We start from the raw sequence: 24,368 nt of genomic DNA on the forward strand, positions 1-24,368 counted from the left end.
ATCCAACCTCTGAACTAGGGTATGTTTTCTGAATGGTGACTCAGCCCATTTTCTGTCTAATACTGCCAATTCTCAACTTTCTCAGTTCATTTTTTTTAATTATTGAAATGACATGAAGATATTACACAAAAAAAGGAAGGACAAACTTGGGGAAAATCAGTATTTCCTGTTATAAGAGAGAACAAACAGAATTTTTCTTTTTATTTAGGTCGCCAGATTTGGGGCACATTTGGGCTGAGTGAGTTAGAGCTTCAATGTGTGAGCAGAGATAGAAGCTCAGGTCAGAGGAAGGCAATTCTTAAAGGCCTGCTCCCATATTCTCAATTCCCTTTAAGTGACAGAGCCAAATCCTGGATCCTGGAGAAGGCTGCCATTTTCTTCCTAGGGTACCAGAAGATGACCTGCTCTCTGGCCACCCACTGTGGCCTAAAACAAAATCCTGCTCTTTAGAAATTAGAGGTGACGAACAGAAAAAAGAAAAGAAAGAAGAAGAAATTAGAGATGACAATGTTGAAAGAAGGGGCCTCGTCTCTCTCTCCCACAATCTGTTAGCCACTCCATGGATTCTAAGAGGATCCTGACTGAGGAACATTTAGGTCTTCTAAGATTTTAGCAAAGATTTTATCAATTACCTTAAGAGATAACTAACTGGATTGAATGTTTTAAAAGTTAAGATTTTTTTTTCTTCTTTTAATTGTGAGAGGAATTTCAGGGAATTTTCAGTCTCTTTCTGGAAAACCGGCTTAAGAGAATTTTGATCATGAAGTTTAAAAAATGTATGCATTTTTTAATACCTGGCCCTGTAAGTTTCTAAGTCTTTATTAACCAACATTAATAAATAGTCCCAAAATAGGAAAATAAAAAGCATAGTCTTTCTTCTCTTTTGAGGACTACAGTTTATTTTTCTGGAAGGCTCAGCCACTGAAATCAACACGATCCACAGAATCAGTGAGAGCAGTTTCACAGTGCTTTGCCATCTCTATGCTCATAAACCTCCATAGAAGTCCTTCAGTGCAGCTGGATTACTAGAATACTCTGGAGAAAGACAGAAAAAGGACAGTCTTCAGAGTTAGTTCTCAGACTTAAGTTGTCCCCCACCTGGAGAGAGGGGAGAGTGCTGACCATTCTTGCAGCTTCATTATGAATGGACTGAAATGAGGGTGGGGCAGCCATGGCCCTGGGCTTGTCTTCTCCCTCTAGTGAGCTGCCTGTTGAGGATCTCCTTGCATCCATCCTACAAAGCTGCCTGCTGCTGCTGTTCAGTGACTGGTTGCAGGGTAATGATTTTGGACATCACTGCTGATGTCTGGAACTAGCTGATGTCTAAGTGCATGGCTTTTCTTTTTCCATATGTTCAGCTGGCTTCAAAAATGGACTTAACCGTCTTCTGTACCTTATGGTTAACGGTGAACTTTTAAGGGCCCTCCATTTCTTGATTTTTTGGATTCTTCCAAAGCTAGTCATTTCTTTGAAAGAAAAAAAAAAAAAAAAGAACAAACCAAAGAGGAGGATTTTGCTTTGGTTGCTATTTCTGTGTTCTTGCTGCTTCAGCTTTTGCTGTAACAGAGGTTTACGTGATCATCAGAGAAAAGGCCCTCTGGTCTTGCCCAACATTTAATAAGCTCCTATAGAACATAGTAATTGTATGCAAAATCTAAGGGATTTTTAAAAATTAATTTCCCTAGCCTTTTTCTTTTAAAAGAATCAATTCGGCCAGGCATGGTGGTGCATGCCTGTAATCCCAGCTACTCAGAAGGTGGAAGCAGGAGGATCACATTTTTGAGGCTAGCCTGGGCAATTTAGCAAGACCTGTCTTTAAATAAAAAAGGTTGAGGATGTAGCTCAGTGGTAGAGCACCCCTGGGTTTAATCCCTAGTACGATGAAAAATTAAAATAAAATAAAAGTAAAATCAGAGATATCCTAAAAAAATAAAACTACTATGAATATATTAGGATGCAAAGTATATACTGATTTATATATTTTATTCTTTAGTTGATCATAAAATACCTTACTTTCTAGATTCCAAAATGCCTTCAAGAATCCTTTCTAGATTCCAATTACCATTTTATAGAAAATAAAAAGAAATAAACACATCAAACACATCAATTCGTGGTTGTTAAATGCACGTAAAATAAAATTGGAAAAGCGAGTGTCTTAAACGTGAGGTCACCTGAATTTTTTTTTTTAAATGAAGAAATTGCCTTCATTCACATAGGAAGCAGTTAAGCCAACTCTTTTCACAAAGAAGCATTGACTGCAGTACAGCCCCACTTCGTGGCACAGTGCACTCCTCCCCACAAATTCTCCCCATGTTATATGTGGTTTAATTCTCATTGTATTTTAAAATATATTTCCAAATGAGAGGCGCCCAGAGCTTCAAATGCCTTTTTCGAGCTCTTCCTTGGCACCTACTTGTCAAATGGCCCACATTCGGTGCATCACTGAAGACAAAGACGGTCCCATTTTAGCTTTTGCGCAGGGGGAGCAATGGCAAACACATCCCCGGCGGCGGCTGGGAAAGAAGCGGCGTCGGGGCGGTAGCGCCCCCACGCGGCGGAGCGCGGCAGCGCGTGCGGAGCCGAGGCGGGCGCTGAGGGCGCTGGGTTTTTGTTTTTGCTGTCTCGGCCCTCAGGAGCACGAGTATGTTTGACATGCGGTGTGAGGAGGAGGCCGCGGTGCTGCCGCACAGCAGGGCCCGCCAGGAGCAGCTGCAGCTGATAAATAACCAGCTGAGGGAAGAGGACGACAAATGGCAAGATGTGAGTTTCGGCCAAGGCCGTGCGTGCGGGCAGGCAGCGGGGAGGCTACTCACTGCAGAAAATCCAGCGGGTGGGTAGCCTTGGACTTGGAAGACCTGCTGGGGAAGGGAGCCCCAGAGGATTCCCAAGGACAATACGGTAAGCGTGAGGGTTAAAGGAAGGGTAAATAGCATAAAGAAGAGTACCCATAGCCACAGGTGCCCTGGCCAAAAGCTTGGCCAGAAAGGAGAGAGGTGCCCGAGGCGGGCAACTGGAATGGGATGCAGGATTGAAGATGCTCTGTCTTTTGAGGTTCTAAATTGGAGGAGGAGGAGGAGGAGGAGGATGGCAGCAACAACAACTGCCAACATTGGAAGTGTACCAGTAGCAGGCAGTGTTTTAAGGGCTTCACATGTGATGATCCACTCAGTCCTTTTAGGGTTTAGGAACTCAATGCACTTCCAGCTATTATCATTCCCCCTTCCACAGAAAAGCCCAGCCCTGCTAACTCATTTGCCCAAAGTCACACAGCTAGTGGATGGAGGAGTCAGGATTCCAATCAGGGGAGGGAGGGGGAAGAGGATGAGAGCGCTGTAAGATTGATTATGTGCTGAGAGCAAAGAGCCAAAGCCAGCAAATGGTTTGAAGTTAGGGATGAGAGGAGGGATAGGGGATCGTTTTGTTTAATTCTCACATGGCACTCTGAGGTAGCTGTTCCAAATGTGACTTGTACCATTGATCAAAGTGATTAACTTCTCTAAAGTTGTTGAAATGTAGTAACAACTGAATCTGCAAATACATTGAGCCTATGTGCCTTATGCCTTACCTGTATTATCCCATTTAACCCAATAGACCTGTAAACAAAGGTGTCCTTATCCCCATTTTAGAGATACTGAAACTGAGATGCATGCCCAAGATTCAAAAGCATGGAAAAGTCAGAGCTGGGTCATTTCCCCTAGCCACAATCCCATCTGTCTTACCTCAGAGTCCTCACTCTTCATTATGCTATAACTACCTGTAGAATTTGTGGTAAGGTTGGTCCCAAGGATTCAGTTAACTAATATATATAGAATCACCAGAGCTGTAAGACTCCAAAGCCAATATTTTTTCTGCCTTTATTTCCTTCCATTAAGAAATTGTATAAATTAATCTCTACCATTTAATTGTCAGAGATCTAGTCACAAAATGCAGAGATCATAAATAGGAAGAAATAAAGTTTCTCACAGTTATCTGGTGAGGCATGCTCTATGTGGCAAATGACATAAAATACGATTGCATATTTCACACTGACATGTTTAAATAAATGTGCTGTCCTGCTCTGGACAGTACAGATAATGTGGGAATATTTCCTGTCTTTGAAGCATCCTACTTCCTACCAGACTTACAGTGGAGTGTGTGGGGCTGGCCTTGCGTAGAGCCGGGTCTGGCACCAGTGCTCACTAAACTCTAAATTGTAGAAAAGGAATTCTGTGCAAGCTGAAGAAGAGTGTTCTCTCTCTCCCCCCAGGACCTGGCTCGTTGGAAGAGTCGTAGAAGAAGTGCCTCTCAGGACTTGATCAAGAAAGAGGAAGAAAGGAAAAAAATGGAGAAGTTACTAGCTGGAGAAGATGGGACAAGTGAACGAAGGAAAAGCATCAAAACCTACAGAGAAATTGTTCAAGAAAAGTGGGTTCTTTCTGTTGATATTTTTCAATGTACAACATTATCTTTTTCTAAAACATGTCAGTGGTTATGAAAGTTCTAACACCTTGAGTTGATACTCTTGGTTTTACTCTACTTTGATTCCTCCCAAGGTCTTCTTTGCAATTGTCATGACTGTTGCCTTTCTTGTTTCCCTCCTCCCATGTCCCACGCCCACCCTCTAGAGAGCGAAGAGAGAGAGAATTGCACGAGGCATATAAGAATGCACGGTCCCAGGAGGAGGCAGAAGGGATCCTTCAGCAGTACATCGAGAGGTTCACCATCAGTGAGGCTGTTCTCGAACGCTTGGAGATGCCAAAAATTCTGGAAAGAAGCCATTCAACAGAGCCAAACTTCTCCTCCTTCCCAAATGACCCAAACCCTATGAAATACCTGCGGCAACAGTCACTGCCTCCACCCAAATTCACTGCCACCGTTGAAACCACCATTACTCGTGCCAGTGTTCTGGACACGAGCACGTCCGCTGGCAGTGGATCTCCAAGCAAAACTGTCACTCCCAAAGCAGTGCCTATGCTGACACCCAAGCCTTACTCCCAGCCCAAAAACTCTCAGGAGGTTCTGAAGACCTTTAAGGTAGGACGAGTTACTTAAGAGTAGAACCAAAGCTGAACTCTAGGTAGTCAATGGAGAGAGATAACATCCTGACTCAAGAAAATGGTGTTGTTTTTATCAAACAAAAGCCAAATGTGTTAATATTTATAATTGTTCATGTGTGGGCCTCAGGGGATTTGGTTGGCATATACTTAAGGGGTAGATGTTCCTCTTATTTCCCATGGTTAGTGTCAGTGAACTTCAGTGAGATTGATAGTTGAGTCATCTCCATGAGCAAGGTCTGTTTTCTGGTTTGACTTAATGGCATGATCTTTCTAGAGAGTGGAAACAAATCCTAATGTATTAATAATCTAGTATCTCCAGCTATCTAGAGGTATGGCAGACTCCTCAAAATTTGAACTGCTTTTGGTTTAAATAAAAATATATACAACTATATCTCCTTTAGGAAGAAATTCAAATCATGTTCAAAAGATGCTACATTTGGAAAAAAAATACACGGAACACATGGGAACATGGGATATATTTAGTCCTCAAATGAGACAGTGTTTTCATTGAGTGGAAGAAGCTAGATTGTTTTACAGTGAATGTATAAAATAATCTTCCAGAATCAAAGAACCTGCGACAACCAAACGTCTTCTCACTTCTTCAGATGCCAGTATTTTCCCTCGTATTATGAGGAAGCACTCATCTTTTGTCTTAAGTTATTTTGACCTCAAAGAAAAATAAGTTCCCCTTGTCCCTTTACACCAGTTAGTTCATAATAGAACACAAAGGTAGAATTCATCACTGGGAGATTGACTATTATGACAGTAGAAAAGTTTGTGGAACTCAATTCATTGGGCCACATAATGCCATGTATCTTTGTCATTGAATGTCCAAGGGATGTTTCTTACTTTGCTTAAGTAACTCTGAATCTTAAAAATCTATGCCTTAGGCTTTGCTAGAACAAAAGAAAAATGCCCCCCCCCCCGCTGTCTCATCTGGATCAAATTGAAATGTTTATTCCTTTCAAGGCTGCATCTGTGTCTTCTTTATTCATAGCTTCATCCTGAGAGCTTGGCATTGGTGCCCAGGACACAGTGGGCACTCGGCAAATGTTTAGTGAATAAATAAATAAAATTTTCTGGATAAAATGAGCTATGAATGTTGCAGACTCACATACACACACACACACACCGGCACACATGCTCTTGTGGTCCACCTGAGTATTTGAGTACTTTTCCTTCACCTGGGGCCCATGGCAGTGGTCTATGACATTCCATGACAGAATCTTTCATACTGAGGCAGCCACGACAGGGGTAGGGAATACCTTTATTCAGTTGGGTATCTGTGATGTCACATATCGTTTAGATGTTCACTTCCCTTCCTTTATATGAATGACGTCATATGATCATTTAAACAGAAGAGTGATGACAGATGACTTTTATGGCACAACTTGGGCTCTGAGTAGACCTGTCCTTCACCATTGGGGCTAGACCGTGGCTGAGTCCTCAGACAGCATCGGGAGGGGTGCGTCGTGTACCTGAATAGAGGTCTCAAAACCGATGTTCACTTTCGACCACTCACTAATATCTGTCCCCTGGATTTATCATTGGCCTTGATGACCGTCACCCCTATTGATAGCCTACAGTTCCATCACTGAGTGGGTGGATGGCAATTGTGGCCAAAGGTAATGTACACAGGACAGTTCTTATTAGGAAATATCAGGAGGGAAACCAAGGGAAGCATGTATTGGCAGAGCCATCCTCTTGGGAGGGAGAAGACAGAATCATAGATCAGTTGTTTCCCCAGTACAACAAGATTAAAAATAAAGAACCTGGCCTGGTGGTGCACACTGCAGTCCCAGCTACTCAGGAGGCTGAGGCAGGAGGATCACTTAAGCCTGGAGTTCAGGGCCAGCCTGGGCAATATAGCAAGACTCCCATCTTAAAAAATACATAAATATAGAATAAACTAATAAAATAAAAGTATGCATTCTATTTAAAAAAATAGTAAAGGAAGATCAAGTGAAATAGTTTAAGCCAGTATTTTTTTTAAATTTAGAGTTGCGGGGCTGGGGATGTGGCTCAAGTAGTAGCACGCTTGCCTGGCATGCGTGAGGCACTGGGTTCGATCCTCAGCCACCACATAAAAATAAAATAAAGATATTGTGTCCACCTAAAGCTAAAATAAAATATTAAAAATAAATAAATAAATAAATAAATAAATTTAGAGTTGCTACCTGTTGTTAGATTATTATATCAATTTAGTGGTTAGGAATCAGCATATTTTAAATGATAAAATACATTACAAAATGGATAAAATACATTACAAAAATTAGCATAGTGATCACACACAAAATAAGAAAATATTGCTTTGAGAAACTTCTATTACCACATTTATATTTATGTGCTGAGTTGTAATTTAAATTTCTTTTTTTAAATGAGTATCACATAATAGAGTATGAAAGCCAGTGGCATAAGGTAAATAAACTATGATTAATATCTGGACCCCCATTATCTCTTTTTTAAGATTTTAGAAGGCCTACCAGCAATAATGGCTAATAAATATTTCTTAAAATGGTCAGGTACTGTTCTAAACTCTGTTCACATATTACCCTCTTCCCCTAACAATATAATCTTCATAACACTACTACAATGGAGATACTGTCATGTTCACTTTTGTGTTGAGTGCAGAGGGTAAGAAATTTGCTAGAGAGTCCATGGCTGCTGAGAGGTAGAGTCAGGATTCCCTCTTAAGTCATCTGACTTCAGAGCTTATTTATAATCACAGTACAGTCTGCCTCAAACTTCAAGATAGAGATTTCTAGATGTCTTTTTATAAGCAAGGCTAACCACCCTGTCTGCTCCTCCTTCTTGCTCTCACTGTCTCCCTAAGATGTGAGTACAAAATTTAAAAAAAAAAAAGTTTTAACATACATGATCTTCTTTTCTTGCAAAAATTGGGGTTGTAAAACCAACTAGAAAAAGGGATACATTGTAATGTGCTGTAGTATCAGATCCCCTGCCCTCCACAATAGCTTCAGAAAAAGGACCCATACACCATGAGAACTTTTAGAGTATTCCTTATCTGAGGTAGGTTTCACCTAATTTATATTCTAACCAGAAAAAAAAGTCCAAGTTATAAATAGCAGTGATAAATAACTTAATGAAAAAATTACTAGAACCCAAATAGGTGGCACGTGTTTGTGTTAAGATTCTTTGGTTTTCTATACTTGAAAGTAAAAACACACCATACATCAGATGAGCATAAAATGTAATCTAATAGTAAAGTCGCCTGAGAAGACTGACAATCTTTTTTTTTTTTTTGTTTTATTGTTGGTCGTTCAAAACATTACATAGTTCTTAATATATCATATTGCACAGTTTGATTCAAGTGGGTTATGAACTCCCATTTTTACCCCGTATACAGATTGCTGTATCCCATCAGTTACACTTCCATTGATTTACATATTGCCATTCTAGTGTCTGATGTATTCTGCTGTCTATCCTATTCTCTACTATCCCCCCTCCCCTCCCCTCCCCTCCCCATTTCTCTCTCTACCCCCTCTACTGTAAATCCTTTCTTCCACTTGTATTATTCTTCTCTTACCCCTCATTTCCTCTTATATGTAATTTTGTAAAACCCTGAGGATCACCTTCCATTTCCATGCGATTACCCTTCTCACTCCCTTTCCCTCCCACCTCTCATCCCTGTTTAATGTTAATCTTCTTCTCAAGCTCTTCGTCCCTACCCTGTCCTTGGGTACTCCCCTTATATCAAAGCAGTCATTTGGCATTTGTTTTTTAAGGATTGGCTTCACTTAGCATAATCTGCTCTAATGCCATCCATTTCCCTCCAAATTCTATGATTTTGGACTGACAATCTTTTAAAAAGCCCTTAAGGATGGCATTTATAGCCAGGTGCACACCTGTTATCCCAGCAACTTGGGAGACTGAGGCAGGAAGATCACAAGTTCAAAGCCAGCCTGGGTAACTTAGTGAGATCCTATCTCAAAATAAAAAATAAAAAGGATTGGGAGTGTAGCTCTGTGGTAAGGTCCTCCTGAGTTCAATCGCCAGAACTGGTGGTGGTGGGTGGGGGAGAGATATCATTTATAAAAACCCTAACTTCTAGAACCAATGAAAATGTTTGAGAAACCTTATTTTATTTTGGATTCTGATTAATCACTGATGATTCTTTAAGGCAATTTTGAATGTATTATATTGTTTTTGTCTTTGGTTGGGGAACAGCAGTTTTGTTTTGTTGTGGATTTATAGGTAGATGGGAAAATCAGCATGAATGGAGAGATGGTCCATGGAGATGAGGAGGAGAAGGAAAAAGAGGGACCCACAGGAGTACTTGCCCCAACCCTAACCAAATCCCAGATGTTTGAAGGTGTGGCCAGAGTCCATGGGTCCCCCGTGGAGGTGAAACAAGACAACAATAGCATTGAGATTAACATCAAGAAGCCAAATTCTGTTCCTCAGCAACTGGTGGTAAGAATGGATATTTTTCTCTCTTTGGTGTAATTCTGTTATAGATGAACCCATCTTTTAAAATAAGCAGTTTATGATAATGATCATTTCTTCCTACTTGGGTATATTCATTTGCTAGAGCTGCCATTACAAAGTACCACAAACTGGGGGACTTAAATGATAGAAATTAACTATTTCAAAGTCCTAGTGTCTAGAAGTCCAAAATCCAGGTGTTGGCAGGGCTGATTCCTTCTGGTGGCTGTGAGGGAGAATCTGTTGGGTTGCTCTCTCCTAGCTCCTGGTGGCTTCTGGAAGTCTTGACATTCTTTGGCATGTAAACACATCATACTGGTCTCTGCCTCTATCTTCCCATGCTCTTCTCCCTGTGCACATGACTTTCCCCTGTTTCATAAGGGCCCCTACTCCAATATGATCTCATCTTCACCAATTACACCTGCAACAACCCTAACAAATAAGGTCACATTCTGAGGTACTAGGAGTCAGGATTTCCACATAAGGAATTGGGAAGACACAATTCAATCCATAACAATGAAACTATTTTCTTAGCTTCAGATTATTGGTGTCCAATGGTATGGAAAAATAAATCAGTTTTTAAAATGCCTCCTTTCCCCTGTTGGTTTAAGATTTCAGTAGACTTACTACATTTTGGAAAACAAATAAACAAACTGGTGCTATCAGAGCTTGACTTTCCATTTTTCATTATATATATTAAAGGATCTTTTTCTTTTTAGTTAAAAAGGGCAAAAATTTATTTAAAATATACTATTTTTAATTAACTTAACCCTTTAAATTCAGAGTAACTTAAAGCACTGGAATACTATTGATACCAAGCGAAAATAGGTAAGGCAATTTAATAGTAGATAAGAGAACTCAAAATAACATTATATTTTCCACTTTGGATAAGAAACATCATCAGGAAGGTGACACTTGCTTAGCTCACTTACATCTCTCACCCAAAAGGCTCAAACTGGTTTAACTGATCAAGCCAAAACTGTCACTGCCACAGGATACAGACTTCAATCCACTTGTCTTCACCAGAGGCTGAGTTTCTGCTCTGCACTGAATCTTATTTTTGCTTATCTCTGGGCTTTGTTCTTCGAAGAATAAAATCATATCTTTCTTGGAGAAGTGGAAAGGACATAATTCTTTTTCACAGCACTCAAAAAAGATGCAAAAAAGATGCAGATGGGAAGACACCCAAATCATGTCCCTATCACCTGAGCATGCTTCCTGGTCTCCAAGAGCAAAGTTCAGTGACCCAGGCAAATGCCGAGTCTGTCAACCTGGATTGTAATTTCACTTTATGTTTGCATAAATATAACTTCTGAAGAGGTCTTATGAGTTATCATGAAATGGAACATCAAGTTCTAGCAGCATAGGAACATAACTGATGGAGTAAACATTAATTTATACTTTTAAATTGTAACTAGAAGCCCCCAAATTAATTAGACATTATAGGGGTGAGATTATTTTTCTAAGACAGTAATTCTGCTCTTATTTCCCTTTTGCCACATTTTTGAGCTTTTTTCTAAATTTCCTTCAGTAAAAAGTTTTTATGGTAACTACATATTCCCCCAAATACCTTACTTTAAGAGAAACAAAATTCTATGATCTGAAAGAAATTATGCTATTTCAGAAGTTCCTACTTATCGTAACCGGAACTCCCAATAAAAGGTGGCCTTATGGATTTTTCCCCTGGGAACCACCCAGATCCTAATTAGACTCAGGACATAGGTCCAAATTCCTAGAAAAGCCTGGTTAGTCTCTTGGAGAAATTGCATGGTTCCAAGTAATCTCTACTTCAGTAAACCCTTGTGGTTCTGAATACCTAGTGACATTGTATGTCCTCTTTCTAATTCTGTAGGCTCTTTAACAATGGCAGGAGCTGGTACATTGTTTCCGGGGCAGGTAACCATTTGTATATACCTATTAGACTATAAGGAAAGTTGTTAGCTATGCTACATGGGACTTTGCCTCATTTTAATAAGATACTCTTCATCCTCACTAGCAATGTAGGACACCAAAAGTTTTCTACTCTGAGTGTGTCATCCCAAGGGTCATTTTAAAAGAATCCCTTTTCCAGTAGACCTGCTCATCTTACTTCCATCTTTCTTGTTCCAAGGAGAGCTCTCCTTGACTTTGTTACTGCCAGTATCTTCCTGTTGTAAAGTGGAAAGAATTGATCGTGATAAAATATGGTGTCCGGCTTTAAACAGGAGTCTGTGCTTCAGAGCCTCCCAGAGATTGATACCAGCTTGGACTTGATTTTCTGTCTCTAACTCATTTGCCCAATCCCATGGCACTCTCAAAGGAATAGTGTTCTTCTTTTTAAATGGTGTCTTTCTTCTAAAAACTGCATCCCAACTGATATACTGTCTACAGAGGAGTAGCCTCACCCACCACTAAAATGTCACAATTCCTTTCGGGCAAGCTGGAACTGCTCAAAGGGCACAGCCACAGTAGTAGGCAGGAACATTCATTCAGAGCAGGAGGCAGGGAGTAGACATGGAAGGCCAGGACCCTCCTCTGGGTGAGGGGAGGTCGGAGTGTCAGCCTCTTGGGCTGGCATGGGCACTGTTGTATGACGTCATGTCATCTCTGGGTCCTTTCTTCCTCATCTTTCTCATTTGATGCTCTTGGGATCAAGGCTCTCTTCCTTTAGAAATAGATCCTAAGTTCAGTTGAGGTTTTATTTTTTAATACTTTAGTTGTACCTACCCATACCAGCAAAAATCAGATGACCCTCATTGCCTCACCCCTGTGGTAATGAGGTTGTGATAGCAAGTTCCCTGTGGTTAGGGTGCCTGCTAACCGAGAATAAATGAAGACCCCAGTTTTTGAAGTAAGGAAGGGAAATTTATAAACCTGCTGAGAGAAGCCAAAGTTTTCATAAAACAACTAGAAAACAATATAAAGCAATACATAATTAAATACTAGATTATAGAGTAAGGAGACCCGAGGGATGTAAGATTGCAAAGAACAGGTAAAATCACTGCAGATTGGGCATAGTCTGGGAGGTTTTGTGTGGGATGTGGATTTTGAAACTTGATCTTAAGTGAGGTATTTGTATTGGAAAGGAGGAGGAAGGAAGTCATTCCACATAGTGGGAAAAATAGCATTAAAGGGCTGGACAGTGCTAAGGAGCCCGGGAGAGGTCCCCATGAGGAACGAGAGTGACCAGGTGCTACACTTATATAGAAGGATCAGTTCCCTCCTTCCCAGTTATCCATGGGATATTTCAGAGGTTTTTGTTTTGCTTTGTTTTGGGGGAGTGGTTTATTTGTTTGTTTCAGGTTATGGTTGTTCATTTCTGCATCTCTGCTAAAAGCCCAGTGGAAACATAGCACTTTTCTTTACATTTTAAAATATGGGCTTCTGTTAGAAAATCATGTCATAGCATAAATGCAAACTCGTAGAATATAGGATTGGGAAAGAATTTGGAAGTTCTAAAACTGAGGACTAATTTATCCTATGTTTAGAGCCTGTAGAAAGTCCTACCCCCCCCCCACCCCGTCCCCGCTTTGGTCAAACTCAAAGCCATTCCTGAGTTTTTTTTTCTTGGTCCATTATCAGTGTTTTATATCTGTATTTGAACCTCTTCTTTCCTCAGTGGTACCAAAACAATCTTTTCCTAAAATATCCAAAGTACTCCAGGCACTAACTCAAAGATCAAACTCCACCTGAACAAGGCAAGCTGTCTGAGACTCAGTTTATATTTAAAAATAAATATAATAATGGCATATGCATCAGATGGTCATAGTGAGAATTCACGTCTATACAACCCTTAGCATGATGTCTGGGTAGGGACTCATGGATTACAGGTGCCCATAAGTAATTTTTACTATTGTAAGAAAAGAAGTCATACATTTTTTTCAGAAGCCCAAAATAGCAAGTGATATACCAGTTTTATTTTCATGAAAGTAAGATCATCAAAATTACCATCTTGAACCAATGTGAATTTCATACAAATGAGATGAATTCCATGTCAGCTTTCAGCTCCACCTGTCGGTTGTTCCAGCTCTGATTCTCTAAAAAACACACAGCTTTGTGAACAGCTTTTCCCAGAAGGCAGCTGCCCTTGCAGATCCATGGCTCTTCCTGCAGCTCTCTGCTGCAGTCCTTCCCAGTTCTGGCTTTGTCCTGCTGTCCAGGCCCCCAAGACCCCACCCCACCCTTGACCCCTCTGTCACTCTTTAATCTTGTTGACCAGCTCCCTCTCATCCACTCATCCCAGATGACAGAGCCCACACTGTCCCTGCTGGTTCGAACCTTCCCACCAGGCCTCTGGTGATTCTCCCTCTTTGACCCAGGGCCAGACTCAGCTGTCAGGTGGCTGAAATAGTCTGTTTGCTTTTCTTAAGAGAAGTAAGGAGGTAGGTCTGTTTTTCCCATCTCGAGAAAGTTCAGGGCCTTCCTTTTGAAAATTCAGCACTTTCCTTACGTTTTTGGATCCAGGAAAACTGACAATTAGACCTTTCTTGAAGCTTCACTTCTCAGTGGAGGCAGGGCAAAGGCATCTGAGTGGGCGCTCTTTTCTTCCAGCGGAGACCAACTGCAGATTCCTTTTAGATGTCAAATGTCGACAAACATTTCTTTAGAAATCATTTTTCTCCAACCAGAAGTAGTCATTCGATTGTTAGAGTGAATGCTTTTAAAAAGTGATTAAAGATATTTAGATACAGAAGCGTTTATGGGTTTTGAGGAAGTATACATCAGGGAAGATAAAAAATTAAACCTGGCCCGTCTTACCTGGATAAGAGCCTTATATTGTTGGTTTCCAAAGTATATGTGGTTTAAGGCCTGGCAAGGCTGATCTTCCTTGGAACTTCTTTTCCTTCTAGAGGCAGCACATACTTGAAGATCTAAAAGTGAAAGGAGAAACACATACATTGCATATGTGGCACCTGGGTCATTATGCCAGGGCATAAATAGGCTAGTTTTCCAGGCTCTTGTCCAGATGAGTTATTCAAGAATGGAGCCAGGAAATCACTCAGCCTTCCAGAATATCTGCTCAGGAAGGACCTTGGGCATCGCTGCACCAGCCCATAGAGGTTAAAGGATCAGTCCAAACTCCCCAGCTCCTGCAGCCTAGAAATAGGACCAGTACCCAAGCTCTAGGGCTCAGGATGGTTCTTACCCTTTTGCTTCCTCTCTGGACCAGTCCACTGCCAAGGTTCTAATTAAAAGGAGCAGCCAGGAGCCAAAGGTAGATTTTGTGGCTGGACCACATCCCTTTTCAGCTAGGGAGCCGACACCTCCCACCTGTGGCCTCAGGGCTGAGTCTGGCACCAGGGCCGGTTTGGATCCCTTCTCTGTCAGTCAAGAGGCCAGCTCCTGGCTTGGTCTCACATAAACCCTTCCATGTGCTCATTCATTCACATCCAGTGCTCTGTTTTTATTTACTTGTTTTCGTTCCTGAGGAAGTGTTGCCAATTGGAGAAGGGAAGGCCCCTTCTCTGTTTGAGCTGCAACCAAAGAAAAGTATGGGTCAGAAAGCACATTTCCCAGTAAGGCAGGTTTTTTTGAAGCCAACCTCTGATTCTATCAGGGCTGCTTAAAACTGCCAACTTTGAAACTCATTTCCTTGGAAGTAATGGAGTGAGTACAAAAGTAACAAGCCTTCAGGAAGGAAAGGCCAGACAGAACTTAATTAAACTGGCTTAAAGGGGGCTCCCCTGATTACAGAGAGTCTGTGTACATTGCGGAAGACAGAAAACTGAAAATATAAACTACCTACTACTCCAGCAATTCACAAATTAGTACTGTTAAGGGGTTTTGTTTGTTGTTTGTTTTTAAAATGTATATCCTTCTCCTCTTTTTCTTAGTGCATATAAAGTATTTTTAAATGGGATCATTTTATTCAAATTGGACTGCAGTTTGCTGCGTCTCTTAATTTATCCCACATATTTTGCTAGTAGTAGCTTGGTTTTGATGACTAGTGTGCATTTAAACTAAGCTTGAGAGTATAAATTCCATAAATAATGCATTTTAGGAGAATATTTGTTTGCCTCACATGGGCTACATGTCTGGCCCCTTCCCCTTCAGAACCTGGATGTGGATTGGTGGCTGGCAGCCTTCTGGTCTGATGTACAGAATAAATGAATGGGAGGTAGAGGGAGGAAAGGAAAGTGAAAAGGCAGTTTGATCATTTCAGAAATAAACTTGAAACTCTCAGATACCTGAGTGTGCTTATGGATGAAAACCTCAAAATACTGGGGGACCACTTGAAGGTGGATTTGACTCCAAGTCCAGATGGTAGAGCATGGGGGTCATAGCACAGGGCAGAGTTCCCACCCCACTACCTACTAGGGAACATGTCCTAATGTCCTGGCCTCAGTTTTCCTCACCTGTAACAAGGTATTGTTACTACTTTTAAACTTGCTCTGAGGATTAAGTGAGATCATTCACATCAAGAGCCCCCCTCGGTGCTGACCTTTGGTAAGTGAGGTGGATATTGATTGTGGTTACTTCTATTGCTACCATTGTTTTACCGTATCAAATGCCAGGATATAACCTTTAAACTATCATTTCAAGGTAATAAAAATTGGGTTGTCCAGAGCTCAGTGTTCAAGTGTTGAGTTATTTTAATTCTTCAAAGTAGAAGTTGTGCATTAGTCATGCATAAGTCAAATGTTACTGGAATATGGTGTGCCAATAAAGTGATAGTGAAGTAGTTAATGTTGGAGAATCTTGCCTTGTTTGCATCATATATTATGACTCCAGGGCTTCATGAATTATCTTATTTCATTGATACCAAGTGGCACACTTTTCATGTTTTCATCTTTAAATCAGGATTTCTCTTATAACCGATGGTATGCCATATTTAATGATATGCTTTCTTTCTCAGTACTACCTAAAATAATACAACTTAAAAGTGTTGGCATCTTATATTTAATAAAATATGTTTATTTCTTTCTTTATTTTTAGACTGCAAAGGCCTTGTTTTATAGTTATTTATTTCTAGTAATTGGAAATACCAGTGTTCTCAAGAGGATCACTCCATATTTTAACTGCAATTTTATTTCCTAGCCTCAGATAGTTTTCAATAATCTAATTCATTTGGGGAAGGAAGCTAAAAATCAATGTTTCTGCCAGTTTTGTGTATATTAGCATCATAAAACAAAAATACTATCAGGTATTTCGGTATGTGTGTGGGTATACTTTAAATTGTAAAACCCAGTTTGTTCTTTTATAATGCTAAACTGGTTGTTCTTCAGGGGCTCAAATAGCAATGTAAATCTACACACAGAGACACCATCTACCTCTCTCTCTCTCTACTGTCCAACTTAACTATAATATTTAATTATTTTCACTCATTAAGTCTCTTAAAGAGATTCAACTCAAACTTGTGGGTATATGAAACAATTATAAAATTCATCAAATATATCAATATGATGCTTATTTCCTACCCAAGATTTTAAAATTACATTTTAACTTCTTTTTATTTTCTCATAGAACTGATCTAAGGTTATTTATCAGTAGGAAATTCCCATCTAATTACAAGGATTTCAAAACACCACACTTGTTAAAAGAAAAAAAAAAAACATTTTTACCACTAGTGCTATTATAAAATCATTTAGAAACTTGAAAGATTTGTTGCTTAAAGTTTCTTTGTTTTTAAAAATTCATTGACAATTTTCACTGATGCATTAACTTTAAAGGGCTTTTATTTTGGTGACTTGTGAGGCAAATTTTTGATTTATGGATAGAATATATACACTTACAAGAGACCAATAAATCTATAACTTTTTGAGATCCCATGGGGGATATAAAGCATTTAGTAATGCCTTTTCTGAAGACTTTATCTGAAATTTTCTTTAAATTTATGAATTATTTTATATATGCTTTAAAAATTCAACTTTAGCTCTTTATGGGAAACTTCTACTGAAAAACACTATAGTCACTGACTTGTTCTCTGTAGTTGTGAAGTTATCCTAGCTAGTGTTTAATATTTCATTTATTTTTATCAAGCAACTAGTATAATCTTGGGAGAATTTTGAATTTTATTCTAAAATCATTTGGCTTCCAATGAAAAACAATGCAAAACTACATTTATTTTTTAATTCTGGTTACAGACATACATCATTGTATGATGTTTTGGAATAAGTAAAATGTATATAAAGAGAAGAAAAAAATCATCCACAATTTAAGTGTATTACAAATAACCACTAATAACATTTCATATTTCCCTACTTTTTATGTTTTTTTTTTAAATTTTAGCTGTAGATGGGCCACAATACCTTATTTTTATGTGGTGCTGAGGATTGAATCCAGTGCCTCACACATGCTAGGCAAGTGCTCTACTACTGAACTATAACCCTAGTCCCTTATGTTTTAATATATGTATTAATGAGCATATTTTTGTATATCTGTAGCCATATATAATCTTAAAATATGTATATACCATATATATATGTGTGTATATATATATATATATATATATATATATATTCAGTTTAAGTTTTTTAACATTAGATAATAAGTATTCTTACATATCATTAATTATTGTTCAACAGCTTATTTTTTTATGATTACATAATATGTCCCTTATGGACAAGTAATTCACTCAGCCATTCCCCAGTTGTTGGACATTTAGGTTGACTAAATTTTCTTACTAGTATAAATTCATCAAGCATAAAAGTGATACAACTGAGGTAGTACTGAAAAGAACACAAGCATAAAAGTAATAAATTGAGATCCTGCTAAGAGAGATGAACATGATATGATGGTGGTGTGCCAGGTGGATTGGATGGTAAGATGAAAGAGAGCCCTCAGGGGAAGAACAGGGAGTGAGGGCTAACCACAGATCCCATCTACAGGAACAGAAAGGAAGAGATGGCTTTGAAACTGTTGTCTTCACACTTGGCAGGACTTGGCAAATGTGAATAGTCATGAGGCAGGAGTCAACGGTCACTTCAAAGGTTATTTCACATGCTGGGAATAAACAGAAATGGTCAGATTTGGAACAGGGATCAGCATGTTGAGTGTCATCCATTTACCATGACCCTGATGGTCGGTTGAGCTGAACTGGAGCTTTGATGAAAGTACAAGTCATAAATGGAGAGAGAACATAATGGTGGACCTGGGGAAAACACTGATACATTTGAGGGTGGTTTGGCATAAGTGGAGGAAACAGGGCCCAGTTGAAATCTTTAGGAATTGTCCCTATTTTGATGAAAAGGAAGGAAGAAGAACCTGTGAGAGAAGAATAGGCAGAGAGGAAGGGAGGGAAGGAGGGAGACAGGAACAGAGAAAGAAAGAGACAGAAAGAGAGAGAGAGAGAGAGATCATGCACAAATTGAAACTCCGGTAATTAATGGAAGTCACTAGGAGCCCAGAAAGGAAAAGAGCCTCAAGAATAAAACCCACAGTGTTAGGAGCCACAGGCAGCTATGCCCAGGACAGGCGACTGAGAAGTTAATTGCAACTTTAAAAAACAAAACCAAAGAACCCTACTTCACTGTGATAAGCCAAGTCGAAAGGTATTGAGGAACAAGTGGATGATATCTAGGATTTAGAAACTTGCAAGAAGTAGGGATGTACACATGACAGGAGAGCCGGGAAGAGGGAATACACATGTGCCCTCCTGCCTCCTTCAGAGATGGTCTTCTCCCAACAAACATGGACTCTCACCAGAAAGCTGTCCAGGGAATAGAAGAGATAATTCACATAGGCCACCTACCATGTTAGCCTGAAATTTACTATTAAGAAATATCCTTTATCTTTTAAGAACCTTCAAAGGATACATTATTCAAGGGAGGGGGGGGGGGATATCTTTTTCAGACAACCACTGAGGAAACTGAACCCGACAGCCAAGGGGATGAAAACGATGGTGGAAAACCAAGAAAAGGGAATGCAGAACTCGCCTCCTCAGGTTTGTTTCTTACCACACTAGTTTTAAGGTAAGATCTGATGATAACTCCTGAGATATGATGGAGTTGAGGATGTTGCCTCATGAATGGGAAAAGTTAAGTAGGTAGACTCCATAAGGGGTGTGCTTGTGCTGCCACCTTGAGGCTTCCTGGGGAAATTCTGACTATAGAACTAAAGTTGCTATGAAAATAGAATCCCCGACTTCATTGCTGCTTGGTTATGTTTTGTTTTTTTTTGAAAATCTATCTCCAGTTCCAAAAAAATATTATATTTTCTCATATAACTAACTCTACAATTTAGGGTCTTTTTTTTTTTTTGGTACCAGGGATTGAACCCAGAGGTGCTTAACCCCTGAGCCACATCCCCCACTCTTTTTATTTTTTGAGAAAGGGTCTCACTAAGTTGCTTAGGGCCTCCCTAAGTTGCTGAGACTGGTTTTGAACTCCCGATCCTCCTGCCTCAGCCTCCTGAGCCACTAGGATTACAGGCATGCGCTACGGTGCCTGACTTGAAGGTCATATTTTGACACACCGTAGCAGCAATAGATAAGACATACATCAAAAATAATTTCATAAAAACTGAGCTGAGGGTATAGCTCAGAGGTAGAGCGCTTGCCTAGCATGTAGGAGGCCCTGGGTTCCATCCCCAGCACCCTCCCCCCCACACACACACACACACTGTAACTCAGCTTCATGTTGCCAGGGGAGGAACTAGTCCTAAGTGCTCATTGAAGGAACATAGTCCCTCTTGTGATTTTATGTTTCTTCGTTCTGTTTCTGTCTAACTCCCGTTCAGAGCCACAGCATTTTACGACAACTGTGACTCGATGCAGCCCGACGGTGGCCTTTGTGGAGTTCTCCAGCCCCCAGATGAAAAACAATGTGCCAGAAGAAAAAGACCAGAAGAAGCCAGAAAATGAGATGAGTGGAAAGGTGGAGCTGGTGCTGTCACAAAAGGTGAAGTACAGAGTGGAGGGCGGCAGTGAATCCCCGGGGTGAAGGCTCTGCGTGCTGCCCACAGCAGGGCTGGGCTGCATGATGATTTGTTTTCTCTCCTAATCCGCTTTCCTACATGTTAAACTACATGTTCATTGAGAAGAATTTATTATAAACATATAAAGTTATGTACATATAAACATGCAACAATATGCAACACTATATGTAGTTATATTTTTAAAAATACACACCAAAATAGGATGAGAGAGGGAGAAGTCACTGAAACTTACTTCTTATTAGTAATACTTAGCATATATTCTTTCATCATCTCTTAAAATTTAATTTAAATAATTTTTTTTTTAATTTTGAAAAATTCAATGTACTTGAAAGAAAACTGTAAATACAATTTATAAAGCCCTGAAGTTAGGTTTTCATTTGCCATGCGTAAGTCACTTATTTGCTTTTAAACTTATCAGCCTTCTAAATATTTTCTTCCTAATATTTACTTGAATTTTAGCAATAGTACTTTGGATGCCTCTGGATTTCAATAACAAGAAACTTGGGAGATTATTATTCTACTATAATAACTTTTAAAGTTGTGTTCTTATTAAATTTCTTCCATGTTTGGAGTCTCATTTACATTAGTTTGGTTTGTTTTCAGACACTAAATCTTCACCATTTACCCCAGTTATCTCAACCTTGGCTACTCTGGTAGTCTTAAAAACCACTAACCCTACTCTGGACTAACTAGATCAGAATCTGCAGACAGAGGCCAGGTTTCTGTATTTTTAAAGACTCCCAGGTAATTCTAATGGGCCAGCAAGAAGGAGAACTACTCCCTTGCATACCTGGCAAAGTCAATGTGGTGTATGTCACCATTAAAATAAACAACCCACAATATGGATCTGACTTTAAAATGAAAAATTTATCACTTTGTTCATTAATCTCTCATTTACTCAACCAGTAATGACTGTGCACCTTCTCTGTACCAGGTGCTACAGTAGATACCAGATATTCAACAAGGATCATGACACAGTCCCTGGCTCAGAACTGAGAGCCATGTGTCCATGGAACAGTCTTAAAGCCAGTTGCCTTGGTGCTCCGGGGTCCTTTCTTAAGTATATAGAGAAATATGTAAGGTTTTAGATCTATTAGCTAGTCCCCATTTTTCTATGTGGAGAATCCAAGAAGGATTTGAAGGTCTGTAAAGTGGAATTAAATTATAGATCAAGCCATAGGTCAGGGACAGGCAGGATTTCCCACCTTTGCAGATTTTTGCCTTATCCACAATACACTCAGAAATTTTTTTTTTTTTAAGAGAGAGCGAGGAGAGAGAGAGAGAGAGAATTTTTAATATTTATTTTTTAGTTCTCGGCGGACACAACATCTTTGTATGTAGTGCTGTATGTGGTGCTGAGGATTGAACCCGGGCCGCACGCATGCCAGTTGAGCGCGCTACCGCTTGAGCCACATCCCCAGCCCCAGAAATTTTGTTTTCATTATCCTTCCAAACTCATTTTTTTCACTTAAATCTAAACTGAAAGGAAAACTCTATATCTCTCCTAGATTTTTTTTTATCAAACAAAATGAAAAACATGACTAAAAAGTATTCATTGGCATTCTTCATCTGTGTCCACTCATTGGTGTGAGCCATCTTTGTCACGTATACCCCACTATGGGAAAGTTGTCTCCAGGCATCTTCAAGTTTGATTTTTGGTTTTTGTGCCGTGGATAGTCAAAGCTATCTGGTAAACATTGTTCTCAGATATTTTAAGGCTTAAAATAAAAAACACAGGATTGCTATCCTAGATATCTATTAGTACCAAGTACATATACCCCCAGAATTCCATTTTTGGACTCCAGGTTAACAGACACCTATTAGTTGATTAGCAGATAAAATGAGAGTCTTTGTACCCAGTGATTTTCTCACCTTCACCATGTGAATTTCTCCCTTATCTTCCTTCCCTACTGATAGTTCTTAGATAAAAGTGATCATAAAAGTATTTGCAAGAGCTTTTATTTTCTGATTCACTTGAGGGTGTCACCTTTGTAAAACAAAACTCTCGTGCATAGAGGCTGACCCTTTAAAATAACATCATTCTGTGTATTTCTACTAACAATTAACTATTTTATTTACAACCAGACATTATCTGGAATGGTGTTTCTGTCAGCCTCATCCATGGAGGAAATAGAATCAGGTTAAGATTTGAGGGTTGTCACTCCATTCACAATATCCTCAAAAAAATAAAATAAAATACTTGGGAATCAACCTAACAAAAGAGGTGAAAGATTTATACAATGAAAACTACAGAACCCTAAAGAGAGAGATAGAAGAAGATCTTAGAAGATGGAAAAATGTACCCTGTTCATGGATAGGCAGAACTAACATCATCAAAATGGCGATATTACCAAAAGTTCTCTATAGGTTTAATGCAATGCCAATCAAAATCCCAATGGCATTTCTTGTAGAAATAGATAAAGCAATCATGAAATTCATATGGAAAAACAAAAGACCCAGAATAGCAAAAGCAATTCTAAGCAGGAAGTGTGAATCTGGAGGTATAGCGATACCAGAGTTCGAACTGTACTACAAAGCAATAGTAACAAAACAGCATGGTACTGGTACCAAAACAGGCAGGTGGACCAATGGTACAGAATAGAGGACACAGAAACCAATCCACAAAATTACAACTTTCTTATATTTGATAAAGGGGCTAAAAGCATGCAATGGAGGAAGGATAGCATCTTCAACAAATGGTGCTGGGAAAATTGGAAATCCATATGCAACAAAATGAAACTGAATCCCTTTCTCTTGCCATGCACAAAAGTTAACTCAAAATGGATCAAGGAGCTAGATGTCAAATCAGAGACACTGCGTCTGATAGAAGAAAAAGTTGGCTACGATCTACATACTGTGGGGTTGGGCTCCAAATTCCTTAATAGGACACCCATAGCCCAAGAGTTAATAACAAGAATAAATAAATGGGACTTACTTAAACTAAAAAGTTTTTTTCTCAGCAAGAGAAACAATAAGAGAGGTAAATAGGGAGCCTACATCCTGGGAACAAATTTTTACCCCTCACATTTCAGATAGAGCCCTAATATCCAGAATATACAAAGAACTCAAAAAATTAAACAATAAGATAACAAATAACCCAATCAACAAATGGGCCAAGGACCTGAACAGACACTTCACAGAGGAGGACATACAATCAATCAACAAGTACATGAAAAAATGCTCACCGTCTCTAGCAGTCAGAGAAATGCAAATCAAAACCACCCTAAGATACCATCTCACTCCAGTAAGATTGGCAGCCATTATGAAGTCAAACAACAATAAGTGTTGGCGAGGATGTGGGGCAAAGGGTACACTTGTACACTGCTGGTGGGACTGCAAATTGGTAAGGCCAATTTGGAAAGCAGTATGGAGATTCCTGGGAAAGCTGGGAATGGATCCACCATTTGACCCAGCTATCGCCCTCCTCGAACTATTCCCTGAGGATCTAAAAGAGTGTACTATACGGATACTGCCACATCAATGATCATAGCGGCACAATTCACAATAGCTAGACTGTGGAACCAACCTAGATGCCCTTCAATAGATGGATGGATAAAAAAAAATGTGGCATCTATACACAATGGAGTACTATGCAGCACTAAAAAATGACAAAATCATAGAATTTGCAGGGAAATGGATGGCATTAGAGCAGATTATGCTAAGCGAAGCTAGCCAATCCTTAAAAAACAAATGCCAAATGTCTTCTTTGATATAAAGAGAGCAACTAAGAACAGAACAGGGAGGAAGAGCATGAGGAAAAGATTAACATTAAACAAAGACGAGTGGGGGGAGAGAAAGGGAGAGAGAAGGGAAAGCATATGGAAATGGTAGGAGACCCTCAATGTTACACAAAATTACATAGAAGAGGTTGTGAGGGGGAAAGGGGGGGGAACAAGGGAGAGAATTGAACAATAGCAGATGAGGTAGAGAGGGAAGATGGGAGGGGAGGGGGGGATAGTAGGGGATAGGAAAAGTAGCAGAATACAACAGTCACTAATATGCCATTATGTAAAAATGTGAGTGTGTAACCGA

The 24,368-nt window shown here is 39.6% G+C and overlaps 1 protein-coding gene across 24 annotated transcripts in view; it reads left to right on the forward strand.

The window, feature by feature from the left end:
• Window positions 1–24,368, forward strand: part of LIMCH1 (LIM and calponin homology domains 1) — a 320,832-nt gene that overhangs the window by 265,167 nt on the left and 31,297 nt on the right. For all 24 annotated transcript variants that reach the window (XM_081303315.1, XM_081303318.1, XM_081303309.1 and 21 more), the window contains 6 exons: window positions 2,634–2,760; window positions 4,247–4,404; window positions 4,605–5,013; window positions 9,252–9,470; window positions 19,254–19,344; window positions 20,139–20,299. In XM_081303315.1, coding sequence (XP_081159441.1) covers window positions 2,634–2,760; window positions 4,247–4,404; window positions 4,605–5,013; window positions 9,252–9,470; window positions 19,254–19,344; window positions 20,139–20,299 — 1,165 coding nt within the window. The remainder of the gene's footprint in view (window positions 1–2,633; window positions 2,761–4,246; window positions 4,405–4,604; window positions 5,014–9,251; window positions 9,471–19,253; window positions 19,345–20,138; window positions 20,300–24,368) is intronic.

The sequence above is a fragment of the Spermophilus citellus genome (genome assembly GCF_964194105.1).
Source record: "Spermophilus citellus genome assembly, chromosome: 8".
Taxonomy (NCBI): domain Eukaryota; kingdom Metazoa; phylum Chordata; class Mammalia; order Rodentia; family Sciuridae; genus Spermophilus; species Spermophilus citellus.